At 49.3% G+C, this 14,932-nt stretch overlaps 1 protein-coding gene across 3 annotated transcripts in view; it reads right to left on the bottom strand.

Annotated features, from left to right (window-relative positions):
* Window positions 1–14,932, bottom strand: part of ARHGEF18 (Rho/Rac guanine nucleotide exchange factor 18) — a 46,325-nt gene that overhangs the window by 24,333 nt on the left and 7,060 nt on the right. For all 3 annotated transcript variants that reach the window (XM_086627678.1, XM_086627680.1, XM_086627679.1), the window contains 7 exons: window positions 13,778–13,988; window positions 13,242–13,356; window positions 12,250–12,307; window positions 11,992–12,036; window positions 11,624–11,704; window positions 11,143–11,248; window positions 10,428–10,602 (listed from right to left, as the gene is read on the bottom strand). In XM_086627678.1, coding sequence (XP_086483804.1) covers window positions 10,428–10,602; window positions 11,143–11,248; window positions 11,624–11,704; window positions 11,992–12,036; window positions 12,250–12,307; window positions 13,242–13,356; window positions 13,778–13,988 — 791 coding nt within the window. The remainder of the gene's footprint in view (window positions 1–10,427; window positions 10,603–11,142; window positions 11,249–11,623; window positions 11,705–11,991; window positions 12,037–12,249; window positions 12,308–13,241; window positions 13,357–13,777; window positions 13,989–14,932) is intronic.

Below are 14,932 nucleotides of genomic sequence, written 5' to 3'. Positions count from 1 at the left end.
TGGACCCACTCCAGCAGCTCCGTGTCCTTCTTGTGTTGGGGACTCCAGAGCTGAACACAGTATTCCAGGTGGGGTCTCACAGAGCAGAGCAGAGGGGCAGAATCCCCTCCCTCGCCCTGCTGCCCACGCTGCTCTGGATGCAGCCCAGGACATGGTTGGCTTTCTGGGCTGCCAGCACACGGTCCCAGCTCATGTTGAGCTTCTCATCCACCAGCACTCCCAAGTCCTTCTCCTCAGGGCTGCTCTCCATCCATTCCCTGCCCAGCCTGTACTTGTACTTGTGCTTGGAAGCGGTCATATAGCCACCGCACTGCCACGCGGCATCGCCTCTTCTCTCGAAATCCACTTCATTCATCTAGAACTGTGTCATACAGTCATCTAAAAACATTTTATCACATTTTAACTAGACATTCGTATTCCCTGACATTTACATATCTTCAGTGATTACACGTGGTAATTCTTTTCCTATTAATGATTAGTGGGACCGATCCTCCTTCAAAAGCTCGGGCACCCTGTTAAGCCAACTGTAAAACTGCTAGCAAAAATACATTTCAAATTTAAAACCATGTGCTCACTCTGTTAAAGATAACAGCTTCTATCACTCTCGGTAGGTATTTTTCACTTAATTAGTTGACATATCTAATAGTGCTGTGCATTAGTTTCCTATGCTGCTGAAAGATTCTTTACACAACAGGAGAGAACATGCTAGAAAACAGGAAAACGCTCCAGAAAACTGCAGGTGAATCCAAGGACTTGATTCTCTAAGAGCCTATTTGAAATGCATTTAACTTACTGATTCCCAAGTGGCATTCTTTTTGCCCAGGCAGAAGAAGAGAATTTTGAAAAGTAACAGAAGAATCAGACTATTTTACAAGCACCCTTAATTTTATAAAATATGCTCCAGATTTCTCTGTTCAACACACTTTTGCAGCAAGTGCTGAACCAAGCACACTCCGAGTAAAAATGAGAACAAACATTCGAATACTAGTGAATTTTATTTCCTTTTTCTGCACGTAAGACCTCTTTGCATTTTTTATTCTTCTGGGCAGCCTCTCTGAACAAGATATTAGAGGACTGCAGGGGTCAAGCAAACAGCAAAGAGAAGAAAGAGGGACAGAGGACAGTGAAGAAGTGACAGGAACCTGCACACTTTGAGCTTGATATTTATGAGCAAAAATAAATATGAAGGATCATTATGGTCGTACAGAAATAACAGATATCTAACCTTAGAAAACACATACTATTCACTACAGAGATCATCCAAAGAAAAAGAATATTGGTAAATTCAAAACTCACAAAGAAAAATATTTTTCCATGTACCATCACTAACCGGTGGCATTCAGTTTTATTAAGATCAATAATTTGGGAAGGTACAAAAATGAAACGGACAGTTAAGTCAGTAAGCTCTTCTCAAACTGGAGAGGCACGGAAGGTACACCTGAGAAAGGCAGAAGTAAAACCTCAGAGGACAGCCACCCAGGCTCTTCCCATCCTGCTCCTTCTCTTGGTCTCCCTCGATCACTTGCTGGAACTGCAGGAAGATGAATTTGACAGGGAAAACCAGATCCCCCAGAGGATTTTATTTCTACACGGACTATGCAGAAGAGCTGTAGCTCTGACTAGTGCTGAGAACATCAGTTAAGCTGCCTACACACCTAGAAAGTGGAAGGATTTGGGCTACCTCGACTGGCTGGGGACAGGACCACCACTGCTAGCGCTGAAGATGCAACAGCAATCGATCCACAGAAACTAAGCAAATCCACCAGGGTTGTTTCTGGGCTTAAATCAATGGGTTTGGAATTAAGACTGAGAATTTTGAGAGCATCGTGTTATCCCACATCTGCTTATTACGGGGACCGTCACTGCCTCTGAAGCATTTCGCATGGGCTACTGCCACTGACGACCTATTGTTCATTGACAGACTAACTGAAACAGAGGCCTCATCCAGCAAAGAAATATTTAAGACCAAGAGGCTCATAAACATCACAAAAGGTCCTATTCACAATTGAGGATAATGAAATTAGTTTCTTGTACAATAAAAAAAAAAAAACTTACCTTATTACTTAGATGCTTTCCCAAAGGCTCACAGAAACCAATTTACAACCTAAAAGCATTTTGCAGGACAACACATCACGATGCCCAAAAGCACAACCCTGACTCCCAGCATGCAAGAGCTGAAAAAGGGCAGCTGAATCCATTTTCTCCCCCAGCTGTAATACCTTCCACTGGATCAGACGCTGGCAATGTCCTATAAACGTCTTCTAGAATTGGATTCCAGGACAAATCTGTGACTCACCAGATATTATGAGTATTATGACCCTGACCTTTGGTCTGGAACGGTACTGCCCAACAAAATAACTCTTAAAAGGTCATTTGCAAACAACTACAACTAACAGTCAGACATGCTGTGATTAATCAAAACTGGAACTCCTGACTTTTTTGTCCTCAAGCGCATGGCTTTTTGGCATTTTTTAAAATGGCAGATTAAAAAAAAAACAACAAACCACAGCTTTAAACCATCTAAGTTCAGATAGGGACACCTTTCAACAGTGATTCTAATGATACAAGGAGTTCGAGCACTATTTTAACGCTATGAACATATTCATCACCTATTAAACCCAACCAGATGAAGAGAGCTGTAGACAAAAGAGTTTTCTTGTGAAATGAATATTTTTTCTATTTTCAAATGTCTGATGCTTCAGCAATCAAAGAGAATCTCTTCTCTCTTTACTCACCCTGACACCGTAACAAGGTAACTCCTCTCTCTTGAGCTGACAATGGAAACTTCTAGATCTGAACAACTTGCACGTGAAAGATTAATATAGAATACAAAATCTGAATTTATATGTAAAGATACACAACACAACGACTGAGAAACATTTCAAACAACGACAGCGCTCCAGAAAAAGCACAGTGACTTTGTGATAAAGCTCCTCAGGAAAGAGGAGGAGTTTCACTAGAACGTGAACAAGTTTCTGTATTTGGTAAATCCAGGTCAGGTACCTTCAGGAACTCAGAACAGATTTAACTTCGTCCCAGTGGCTCCGGTGACCTGTGTTTACTTGTTTTGCTAACTCATCTAATTGCATAGAGGCAGAAACCAAAAACTGGAAGGGTGCAGGGCGATGAGATACTTCCCATTCTGAAATGGAGACAGTCCACCTGAGAGAGCAACAACACTAAATTATCAGGTTTCAGCTTCCCTGTTAAAGTACTCCTTTTTGTCTCCAAAAACAACCTATAATTACTTTCTCACTGTATCTGCTTTTATTGTCAAAATATCACATAGACATTGTGTCGTTCCCAACACTGCAAGTTCTGGTGGGCCTGTGGTTTTCTTTAAGCGCAGCAACCCAAATCAGAACAAATGAACAACTGATGCTGCTTTTTTTTTTTTTAAAACAACGCAAAGTAAAACTAGCATATTATTCTAAAAGAAATACGAGTACCATTGTAATTCTTTTGTGCTGAACCCTTCCCCCATTCTACAGGAACGCTACAAGACTGCAGCAGCAACTATGACAATCATAAAAGGTATTTAAAATATTTCATAGGTAAACATCAGGTGGAACTACAACACACAATGTCTGATAGCTCCTGTTTGAAAGCCATGTTCCATGGGTTTGGTTTTTTTTTACCATACCAAAGAGAAACTATTACCTTATAACTTTATAAATTAAAAAAAAAAAGCCTCAAATAAAAAAAGACATCTACAAAGCTCTTTCTTAAGAGAGAGAGAGAAGGAACTGAGAAGCAGCCATTTCTTCTCTTGGTTTTACGTAGAAGACACACAGATACTATAGTCACAAAACCACAGCACAAAATCTTCAAACAGTAATCAGAAATTTTGCTTGTTTATTCGAGCAGCAAAACCAAACACAGTACCAGCAACATTCAGAAAGCTATTTCTGTTTGAATCACTCCCTGTTTCCCCCTACCTCCTCCAAAATCCATCACTGCTCCTACTGGGGTCTCCTTTCCAGCGCAGACAAGCTAAGCTTACAATCCCATATTATCTCCCACTCCTCTCCCCAGTACGTCAGGGTTGAGGAATACTTAAAACGGGTCAGGCATCACAACTGTGGGCGAAGAGGAGCTTTCACCATTTTTTACCTAATGTATTCGAGGTCTTTTTATGCACGTCCTGGACTTTTCTCACTGCTGCACCGCCAGCACCAGCAGTACGCGTGCAAGTAACGAGAAGACAAGGCGCAAGGCTTCGTTATCACAAGCGTAAGGATGCTCAGACTCAAGCTGTGGCATAAAGCAAACCAGTTTCACACCAGTACATCAGCTCCCCTCCCTAACGCACGCAGCAGCATCTCAGCTCCTTCTTCACCCCCTGAAGAGCTTTCCAAGGTAAAGACTGGATCTTCACGAGCTACGTCCTGCCTCCCAGATTAATCCTAACGCCAGGATGGCTGCCAGCCCCGCAGGGTTCCTCACGAAAGGGGAGGCAAACCCGCTGCCCTGGCAAACCCCGGCTCCCCGCGCTGCCGGCGGAGGCCGGCGTTGTGTAACCGCCCGCCGCGGGACGTTGCTAGGCGGCAGCGGCCGGCAGGCCGGCTCCCCCCGCAGCTTCCCGCTGAGAACCCGCTCCCCGCGGGCACTGCGGAGCCCCGGGAGCAGCGCTGCCCCGCCACGGGCACCGGCCGGGCACCGGGCCGCGGCCCGCCCGCTGCCCTGGGGAGGAGGGGTGGGGGGGGGCGCTGCCGGGGCGGCTCGCTAAGGCCGGGGCGGGGCGGCACCGCGGGGAGCCGGGGGCCGAGGCTCGGGGCGCTGACACCCCGGTCTCTTACCGGACTCCCCGGGGAGCCGCCGGTTGCACTCTCGGTCCCGGGAGCCGCCGCCACAGCAACAGGAAACACCCCGGTGTCCCGGAAGGAAAAAGCGAGGCGGCACAGCGCGCCTGCGCGCCGCGGCCCGCCGAGGGGAGGGTCCCGGGCCCCTCGGGGCGGGCGCGACCACCCGCCGCCGATCGCTGTCGCCTCAGGGCGGGCGCGACCACCCCCGGGCCGCGCTCTCCCCTCAGCCCGCTCCCGGGACCGGCGAGGCGGCCGCAGCCAAGAGCCACCGGGCCTTTCCCCGCCGGGGGTCCCAGCCCGAGCGCGGCTCCAGCCGCTCCCCGGCCCCACGGGCGGATGCGAACATCCCGCTCCGCGGGGGTCTTTGGGGGGGACCTGCCTCCCGTCACCGCCTGGCCACGGCGGGAACAAAGACCAAACAGGCCCTTAACGGATGGGATGTGACATCCCAAGTGGCGGCTGCAACACGGTAGTTCATGTGTTTGCCAGCGCCCGGGACTGAACTCTAAATACGTAATTTGTTAGTAAAATCCTGGTGGGACTTGCCCTTCCAAGCGCTCAAGTGTTTACAGGCACCACGGCGGGTCGGGGTGCCCGGCTGGTTGGCGGGGCGCTGGCTGCCACGTCTGCCCTGGCACCGCCGTACCTGCCTGGGCGCTCGGAAACAACCACCGTGCACACAAACTGGGAAGGAAAAGGGGAGTTGCCATTGCTATCAACAGATCCATGCACTGACTTGTAAAACTAAATTGCTTGCTGGAAAAAAGCACCTTTTCCCTGGTACCAGTGAAATTTGATGTACTAGCACCAGGCCTCGCTCCTGAGGGTTTACGATACTGACTTCCATCACAAGTTTGTCGTGTTCTGAATCACGCACGTCTGAGTTGCCTGTTGAGTTTGAAAATGCAACATACACCATTACAACACAAACTTCCCTCTCAAAATCCACCCTACAGCTTTCCCGCGCTGCTTTGAAATATCCTGCTACCGTGTGGGCTGGAAAAGTGCTGAAATCCCAGACTACCGTGGGACCAATATTGTCTCTGGTTTCCACACTGCGACCTCTTTGATCGATTTCATTTTTTTCTCTTCATCTTATAGTTGCAAGCTTTTCAGAAATGTTCCCTTTTGTGCTGCTTCTGTACAGGACTAAGTACAATGAGGTCCCAGTTGTTTATTGGGGCCTCTCAGTACTACAGAGAAATGATCATTAAATAAAGTGGTTTCGGGGTAAACAGCTGGCTGTCACTTGGGGACAGATTAATCCTTAGACACTTTAAACTTTGTGCTTCGCTATAATATAAAAGCAAAGCGTTGCAGATTGCCCAACTACAGCTGTCATGGAGAGAACGTGCTGTGCCTGTGCGGCTGGCCTCAGGGCATCTCCACAAAATCAGTGCAAAATCTGGCACAGCAAACAGCTGAAAGACTCTGTAGCTTAGAGCTAAGGTTTGGATTGCAAAGCGAATAGCACCAGCTTTCTAATCCTGTGTAATTCTATAATAACAAAAGATTTCTTACTGAAGGTAGATTACTGTCACACAGCCTTATGCCTTTGTCAGGCCAAGCGTATAAGATCCTGAGGTTTTATCGGGGAACACGAGGAGCAGCACCTTGGAGATGTTCCAGATGAAGGCGATACTGCCCAGATACGAAAAGAAAGTGAAAAGCAGAAAAGGAGAAGCACTGACAAAAGTCTACTCTTCAGTTTCCTTTTCTAAAACCTCCAGAGTTTGGTAGAGCCAGCTCTGTGTCAGCAGACTCGTGGCTCAGCCAGTGTTTCCTCTGAAACTGGCACTGCAGACCACTTTCACGTTGGCTTTAGATCCTGCTCCGTTGGTTTATAACCGCATTAACCCACAGCCTATCGCAGTCACTCTGGTTTCGCCTGTTTTATTTGGACTCGTGTCAGTAATCATTTATTCCAAGTGGAACTCCCAGTCCATTTATCCCTGTCATCATGTTACAGCAGCCAAACCCTCTTTTTTCCCCAAAATAGAAGCTTTTTAGCGGCTGCGACTCTCTCCAGAAATGCAAAGTTTCAGTTTGCCTGCTGCTTTTTAGATTTCTCAGGACTCTGTGTGGGCTGTGAGCAGAAATTTCAGGACAGAAAATCAAGTAATTCCTCCTTATTATAAGCCAAAACTATCCTTCCTGTATTAGCTTATTGGTGCTGCACTGGGAATCCTAAAAGCAAGAGTGTGCAGGCACAAGCGCCAAGCGAGAGCTGAATTTCACATCGAATTTCAAGTCCAAACCAAGAGCCATTCTGGCCTCTCTCCCTTACAGATAAAAAAGCATGGGTGGAGGATGTTTGCCTGACAAACTGCAGAGACCCATGTCCTCCATTTACCCACAGAACCGTTGTGAGAAAGGAAACGCTTCTCCAAACCTCTTTCACAATGTGCCTTAAATAAGCCTGGGAGACCAGATGTTACAGCAATTTTTTATAAATCAGCCTGTTTACTGAAGCAGCCAGCAAGGGTCAGCTGAGGACAGGTGGACAGTCTGACGTCCAGCACAGCCTGTATTATTCAGGAAGATTCACTAAACCGAGCACCTTCTCTTAAAGAAGAGGAATTTGTCTGAAGCCTACCAAACACTTTGGTTGCAGCTACAGGTTTCCTTTTGAAGAGGATGGTCAAGCTGACCATCCATTTTTCCCATAAAGTAAAAGAGATGTAACTCAACTAAAGATGTAGAAGACCCACCTCTACCCCAGTGCTCAAGCTCAAGTCACTAGGAGGGAAGCAATCCTCCTCCAATCTGTATTCCACGGCATATCCTTGGCTCGCCTCCATGGCACAGCCTGCTTGGAGAGCTCTCCTCCTGTCAGGGCTTTCCTGGGACTCATCTAACTCCTGTTAAATAAACTCTGGAAGCATGTTTATAAGAGAGGATTAATTTAGGCACAGAACCTTCTCCGCCCTTGACAGCAAAGGCTCAAAAGGAGCTTTCTTCATTTCCCAGTGAACAATAAACCTAGAGACTCCCAGCTCAACGTTTACGTAACAGTGAAGTTTGGGTGGCCGCTATTGTTGAGCTCCCAGTGACTGCAATCATTCCTCTTTGTTTTTCATCCCTTCCAGGCTCCTACCATCACATCTCTGAGACTATGAAACCGGAGCCGCAGAAACTCTCCCGCATCCCTACTCTTGCTGCACACCACAGCCTCCTTCCCCGGGAGACTTTGTACTGCACGGTGTCGGGATAGATGGGAGGAATCAGGTGGGAGAGGGAAACAAGTTGCCATGTACAGGGCCACCTGGGCTGCCTACCCTCTTCACGTGCATGCTTGTTTCTAGCAGAATGATTCCTTGTTCTGAATTAAAAGCAGAATTCCTCCTGCTGTTACTTTCTCTAACAAGAAGAGCTCTCGCTTCTCTATTTCATCACAGTCATGGTAGCCACCAGACTTTTTGTGTCCACAGGACAGTGAAAAGACCTCAGGCTTCCTCATCATTTCCCCATCCTTCCTGTCCCTGGCTTCAGTTCATCCCTTTCTTTCAAACCACCATCTTTTCTTGCCTTTTCTCCTTGGATGAGCCTATTTAGTTTTCTCCCACGTGGTGGTGCTGCAGTTAAAAATAACACGGAGAGCACGTAAACAACAGCACCTGACGATGAGCTGGACCCAGAGCTGGCCGAGGGCCAAAACGTGGAGATGGTGAAGTGTGAGTTCGTCAGGAGAGAACAAGAGGAGCACCCAAATATCCTCAGGTCCTGGCAGCACCTACGGCTCAGACCGAGCCTGGACAGAGCAGCTCATGCTTCTCCGCACTCTGGCTATGCGGTGGCCCCGAAACTGGCTTTTGAAGAGCCCTATTAGTGACTTGTCAGGAGCTCACACGCTGCTCTTAGCTCCAATAATGGGAGCTAATGATATCAACCATCAACTCTGCTGCCCAGAAGCAGCTTGCAAAGGTTTCAGCCCAGCATAATCCAAATACAGGAACTCTCAGGCTAACAGCTGTCACACAAGTCCCAATCCAGATTTGACCACAGATAGGCCACTAATTTTAACGACCATCTCAGAACCCTGCCCAATTGTTCAGCCTCAGTTCCCGCCACCACAAAGGGGACACGCGACAACGAGCTCTGCTGCCCTGCCGCCCACGGTGGTGTAGCCAGCCTGTGCCTGCGCAGCTCAGAAAGCTGGAGGAGATGTCAGAGAGTCTCAAACACAAACCAGTCCCTCAGTCACCTGGGAGTTTTTCTCCTGAACGTTAGCAAGACTCAAGAACACGGATTCCTCTCGGAAACGCTGAGAAACAACGTAAAGGTTGCTATAACTCATGTCCATTCCCCACGCATTTATGACGGATGGCGCCATGCCGAGCCATACGCCTGTTTCGACAGCTAGCTCCAATGCCTTGCACTCCAGATCACAGATCTCCACAGCAGTTGTCCAGAGAAGCATCACTCGCACCAGCAATGACCTCAGAGTTCCCAAGACCATACAGAGCACGGTTCCAAGCTCTTGGTGCACTAGGGTTCAAGGACTGTCTGTATCTTCTCACGTTCAGATATTTTTTTGTAAAGCAGTGTGCAGGGCTGCGAACAGAGCCTCTGCTAGGAGGTTCCTCAGAAAGGAATAACAAGGCATAACTCTGCCTCCTCCCGTAATGTTTAGGTTCTCTCCAAATATCCACAAAGTACTTGTGTTTATTCAGCTCCCTGCTTCCTACTTTTTGCTGTGACACCTGAAAACCGTTCGCTAATAGCTGGCCCGTGGTCCTTTTCAATTTCCCTCCAGCTGCCCTGAAGGGAAGATATGCTGCTCACAGCACGTATCCAAGGGCAGCCAGTTCATTTGTGCCCCAAGGAAGGTTCTACTGACCTTAAGAGCCCCTGAGAGACCCTTACTGGAGAGCGAGAATTGCTTGAGGATACAGGGTAGAGAAAGAGAACGATTCATTTCCAAAAGATTTTCTCTGCCCACAAACAACCTCTTGGAAATTAAAATGTTCTTCAGTGCCCTGAGTACCTGCCCCAAAGAGAAGGGACAGAGTTTGTCCATCAGCCAAAGCCATGCAGCAATGCCACAGTGAATTCAGTGGGAGGACAGTCCCATGGGCACCGGCCAAGGAGCAGCTGCCGTTCCTGTGCACTATTTACATCTGAAAAGCAACAGTCTCACCCATGCAGGTTCTGGGAGGCACCATTTGACTTTTGTGTTAGTTAAATAAGTTTTGGATGCTCTAGAAATCCCTGTGCCTGTGCATAGGGCAGATACTGAGCCGAAACACCATTGCAGCTGTGAAAAACAGCATAGAAGGTCCAGCTTCACTCAGGCAGCAGGGATATTTGCTTGGGAAAAGCAGAATTTTGCAAAAAAAATTATTAAAGGAAAAGTTGACCTAGAACCTTCCTTGGGGAGAAGGGGCAGGAAATGGTTAAGCGGCCAAAGAAAACAAGGATAAACTCTTGCCAGGCAGGATTTAGAGATCATTTAGACAATCTGGAGAGACAACCAAGCCAGGCCAAGCAGGGTGGTGGGGTACGGTCAAGCCAGGCAGAAAAGTGAAGCAATCCATGAGGCCGAGTGAAGCAGCGGAACGGCCGGCGCGGGCCGGAGGGGCGGCTGGGGAGCGGGTCGGGGTCAGCGACAGCCATACTCACTCAGGCACTGCAGACCACTTTTATTCACAAGAGGTTTGGCACACAGTGAGCAGTTGGTGCAACTGGAGAAAACCCCTGGCACGAGCTGGTGCCCATTGATCTCTTTCCACCTCTCTTTTGGCTCCTTTGTCTCTTTCTCCTTCTCTCGCTCTTTTGGCTGCTCTTTGTTCTTACCCTGAAAGGAGAGAAAAACACAGCCCCGTTACGGACCTCGCGCTGCCCACACATTCCTTTCCCCCCCGGTAAAAACGAGCAAGCGGAAAGCTGATGTGCAGCAAGTTCAGCGGGCATTTTTGTGCCCAAACCTTGGGGGTGGCATTGCTTTTCCCAAATACCTTCCTAAGGCTCGGGCCAGTCCCGCTAGGCTAGGGTCATGCGTGATGAAGGGCAGGACACAGCGCAGGCTCTCCTCCTTGCCACTGTGGGTGCTCCAGGCAGTCACCCAGCCAGAGCACTCTCTCCTGGTTTGCACAACTCATGCTAAGACAGCGTGAGAGCAGCCAGAACGTGCCCTGGAGCAAGGTGGGATGAAAGTCAGGGATCGCTCTGTCCGGTGCGTGATGTTAGGGGTCACAGTGCATCTGCTGACCAGTATAGAGGCCTCAGGCATCCAAAAGCAACCCAGCTGACTGATCCTTGGGGTCAGATCCCTTTTACTACTTGAAGAATTCAACAATTTCTTCCACAAATCACAAACTCAGCATCTCTCCCTCACCTTATCCTTCTGCCAGGACCCAGTGACTCGGCTCCGCAGGGAACTCAGACGTCGCATCACCTTCGTGCCTTTCTCAGCTTTGTCGCTCTTTCCGCTGTCCTCATTTCTGAAACATGACCGAAAACATCTTAACTATGGGGAAGTTAAATGGCCAAGCACAGTTCAGGGAGGTCACTGATGAAGTTCATCTGAAGCATGACTTTAGGAGCCCATCTCTGATCCTGAAGGATCTGGTTGCGCATCAGTCATGTCATTTATTAATGGGACACTTGCAAAGAAGGAGCTGAACTTTCACATTATTTGTGTGAGTCCTGGCTGTCTCTCTGTTTTTGTTCAGTGTCATGCACAACAAGGCCCTGATCCTGGCTGAAGCCCTGCAGCTACCAATGTCCTGCACACAGCAGAGCTTAAATGGAGGGGGGCTCGAAGTCAGTCTGCTCTGGGAACACTAAGCGTGTCGGTTACCGTCTGTCTCACTTACTCGTTAGACAGGAACTCAAACCAGGTGAGGTTCTGCTGAGAAGAATCGCTGCCTTCTTGCACACGAGCTCTCTGCTTCGCCCTGCACAGGAAAAAGACATCAGACACACAGCAAAGGACACAAGAGCAGAACTTTTGTGTCAGGGAATGGCTCATCTTTGGAGATGGGGCAGGAACATGTTTAGAGTTACAGAAGAGGCACGTGAAGTGCTACTTCTCCTTGCAATTCTACCCTAGTTTCACTGGAAGAAGACAGTGATTCTGGGACCCTGGGGATTTGCCCCTCAGGGGACCAAGTGTCATTGGCCAGGTAGGTCCTAGGCAGACCCACGACCTCCCCACCCACATCCCTCTCCCAGACACACTTACCCATGATATTGTTTCAGCTCCTGAAGTACCTGCTGGACAATTAGCCTACCAGGGACGGGGCAAAAGAAAAGTGAGAGATTAGAAAACGTCCTTGCAAAGACATTTTGCACCCACAAAGCATCAAGTGCTGGTTTACGACCAACTACTCAGCTGTGCCCCAGCACGGAGCAGGATCTCCTTTGCTGTTGCGTCTCCGTTAGCTCAGATATACTCAAGAATCTCAGCCATCTCAAAACAACCAGGACTGACAATACCTACACGTGGTCTGGAGACACGTGGTCCTTCTCCAGCATCTCCAGAGCAGGGGGTTCAACACCTGGAACACAAAACACTGTCAGCAGGGATCCTGCTTTGCCTTTGCGCAGCACCATGTTGCAAGCTATGTGACTGGATCCCGTTAATCCTGCTGGGCTCCCACTCTACCTTTAATGGGGAAGGAGAAGTGCTGGAAACAGTGAGGGAGGAACAGGCTGCATTGCATTTCTGTGAGGGAGGGCAAGGCTACATCAATTTTCTGTGTTACCCCTCCCTTCTCCAGTCTGTATTACATTAACTTCTGAGGATCCTGCTTGCAGCCAGAGGGTAGGAGCTGATACCACCCCAGATACCCTCCCCATGACAGCCAGCTTCCCCTCCACTTCCCAGGCTATGCCCTTCACAGGTCTCCACATTTTGCTCTGGGGCAGTCCTCACAGGTGGGAGAGGTTAATGGACTCCAGCAGCACAGAGAAGGCCAAAATGCAGTTTACAGGAGCTAGGGTGCCTCTGTTTTTCTAAAACTCTTTGGCTTTCAGTGCAGAAACCAGAACCTGACAGCCTTGCCCCAAAGCCTGCTCCCCTGTGCACAGTGGGTTAGTTAAGGGCACTGCTGTCAGAAGGGGCTGGCACACAGACTGTGTTTGCCCAGTTCTTTGGAGTACAGGAGAAAGGGTATGTTTAAACCCAGGCAGATGAAGCAGTGCCTTTTGTTCCTAGGATACCATCTTTGCCTCGTGTGAGTAGGGAGTGACCGATGCGCCAGCCACAGAGTGGTTAGATGGCAACGTGTCCCTGGGGACGGACATGTCTGCGCTTAGACTACACTGTACGCCAGGATCGGACTCAAAGTCAGCTTGACTTTTTGTTTCAGGAGCTCCTGGGACCATGTAGAAGGAAAGGGTCTAGGCTTTCAGAGGCCACATCTCCAGTTTATCTTCTTAATCACAAACTCCTTGAAATCATTTAATGCTACATACATAGCCTATACCAACCTTCCATGGCTGAAAGAGGAGTGTTGAAACTGCAAGGTTTCTGAGAGGAGGCAACCGTCTCGCAGGCTGCTGGGACAGACTTCGACCTCAGTCTCTTCCCGTTGCTGCCACATTCCTGGAGAAGTGAAAAGTCATGGACATCTTTGGTCCTTTGTGCATCAAGGGAGTCTCCATCGAGGCATAGCATGGTTGACAAGGTGCAAAACAGAGGATTATAGAAAAGATGGAGCCAGACTCTTCTTACAGGTGCACAGCGACAGAAGAGGCAACAGGCACAGGTTGCAGCAAGGGAGATTCCAACTAGATATATGGGAAAAGAGAGCTGTGCATCAGCCAGCTCCCAGGGCTTTTATCCTGCAAGAAGGGGCAGTTCGTCCCAGAGCAGAGAAAGCCCATCCTTGCTGAGATTCCTGCAGACCTCCTGGTTCAACATCCCTATCAAAGGAGTCCAGCCTGCAGTTGACACCTGTGTGTGTTGCCTTCTGCACCCTCTGCTTGCCCTGCTGCCAACGTGCACATCGCCCTCGCACACTCACCGCCTCCTCCAAGCCAGGGCTGACCGTGAGGTTCGGGTGCAACGGTTCTATCTCCACTTTGATCACCATGCCACCCCCACCGCTGCTCCAGGTTTCCAGTTCCCCTCTGGGCAGCTGAAGGGACACACAAGGCTGTGGGCAGGACTTGCTCCCCTTCTCCGCATCCTCTTGCTCTGGGTCGCTGCCCATCTCTGTGGCATCCAGGCTGAACCTAATTCAGGGAAGAGGAACAAGCCAGTTTAGCAGGCCCATCTCAATGTGCCGGGCATGGCACAGCCCCTGCAATGTCCTAGCCTTGGGTGGACAGTCCTAAAGAGCTCGTGTAGCTGGGACAAGGAGGGTCACAACAGCAGGCACATGGAAAAGGAAATAGCAGGAAGCATCAGCCTGGACATCAAGTTCCTGAGTCTGCTAGAAACAGCTTCTCTAGCTGTCATCAGCGAGTCCACGAGCTCCTTGGTCACCTGGGATGTTTAGTGCCGGACGGCTCTCGCTGATCTCTTAGCAACCCCTGAGACTGAGCAGCCACCCAGACAGCAGCCTGCCTCGCCTGCGTGAGAGCTGCTGCCCTGCTAGCTGCAGTGCCAGGAAAGTCCCTCTGGACATTTGGAAATGGCAGATGTTGCCGTTTATCGAATCATCACTGTGGCATCATGTCATAAATCCTGCTCCCACTGGGGCCCAGCTTCGAGGAAGGAAAAAGAAATCCTTTTCTGGGAAATGAGGGGTGGACCAGCTCCTCCAGTGTCCCACGGTTTCCTGAACACCAAGTGCTGTTGCAGAGCCAACAACGCAGGAGCAAAATGATGGATCGGGCTCAGTGGAAAATCTTACTCTCTGCATGGGTTCTGTCTGCAGACCACTGTCACCTCATTCCTGCTGCCAGAGACAGGATTCCGGAAGCATTTGCTTAGGGGACAGCGGGGCGTATTCCCTTCCTTGGCCCTGTGATCACACATGCTTGATCACCCGGCGAGGGGACCAAGCGAGTCCCTGACACTGACAGCTGCTCTGTGCCGCCGTTCCCCATGTTCCTGTTACACAGCATAAACTGTGAACGATCCACGGCACACGGAACAACAATAGATCTGAGAACCAAAGTCTGGGCTTGATAAAGAACTGCCAAGATTGCAGGCTGAGATAATTTTGGGTACC

This window comes from Tauraco erythrolophus, chromosome 28 (assembly GCF_009769465.1).
Source record: "Tauraco erythrolophus isolate bTauEry1 chromosome 28, bTauEry1.pri, whole genome shotgun sequence".
NCBI lineage: Eukaryota > Metazoa > Chordata > Aves > Musophagiformes > Musophagidae > Tauraco > Tauraco erythrolophus.
This window is presented reverse-complemented; position numbering and strand designations above follow the sequence as displayed.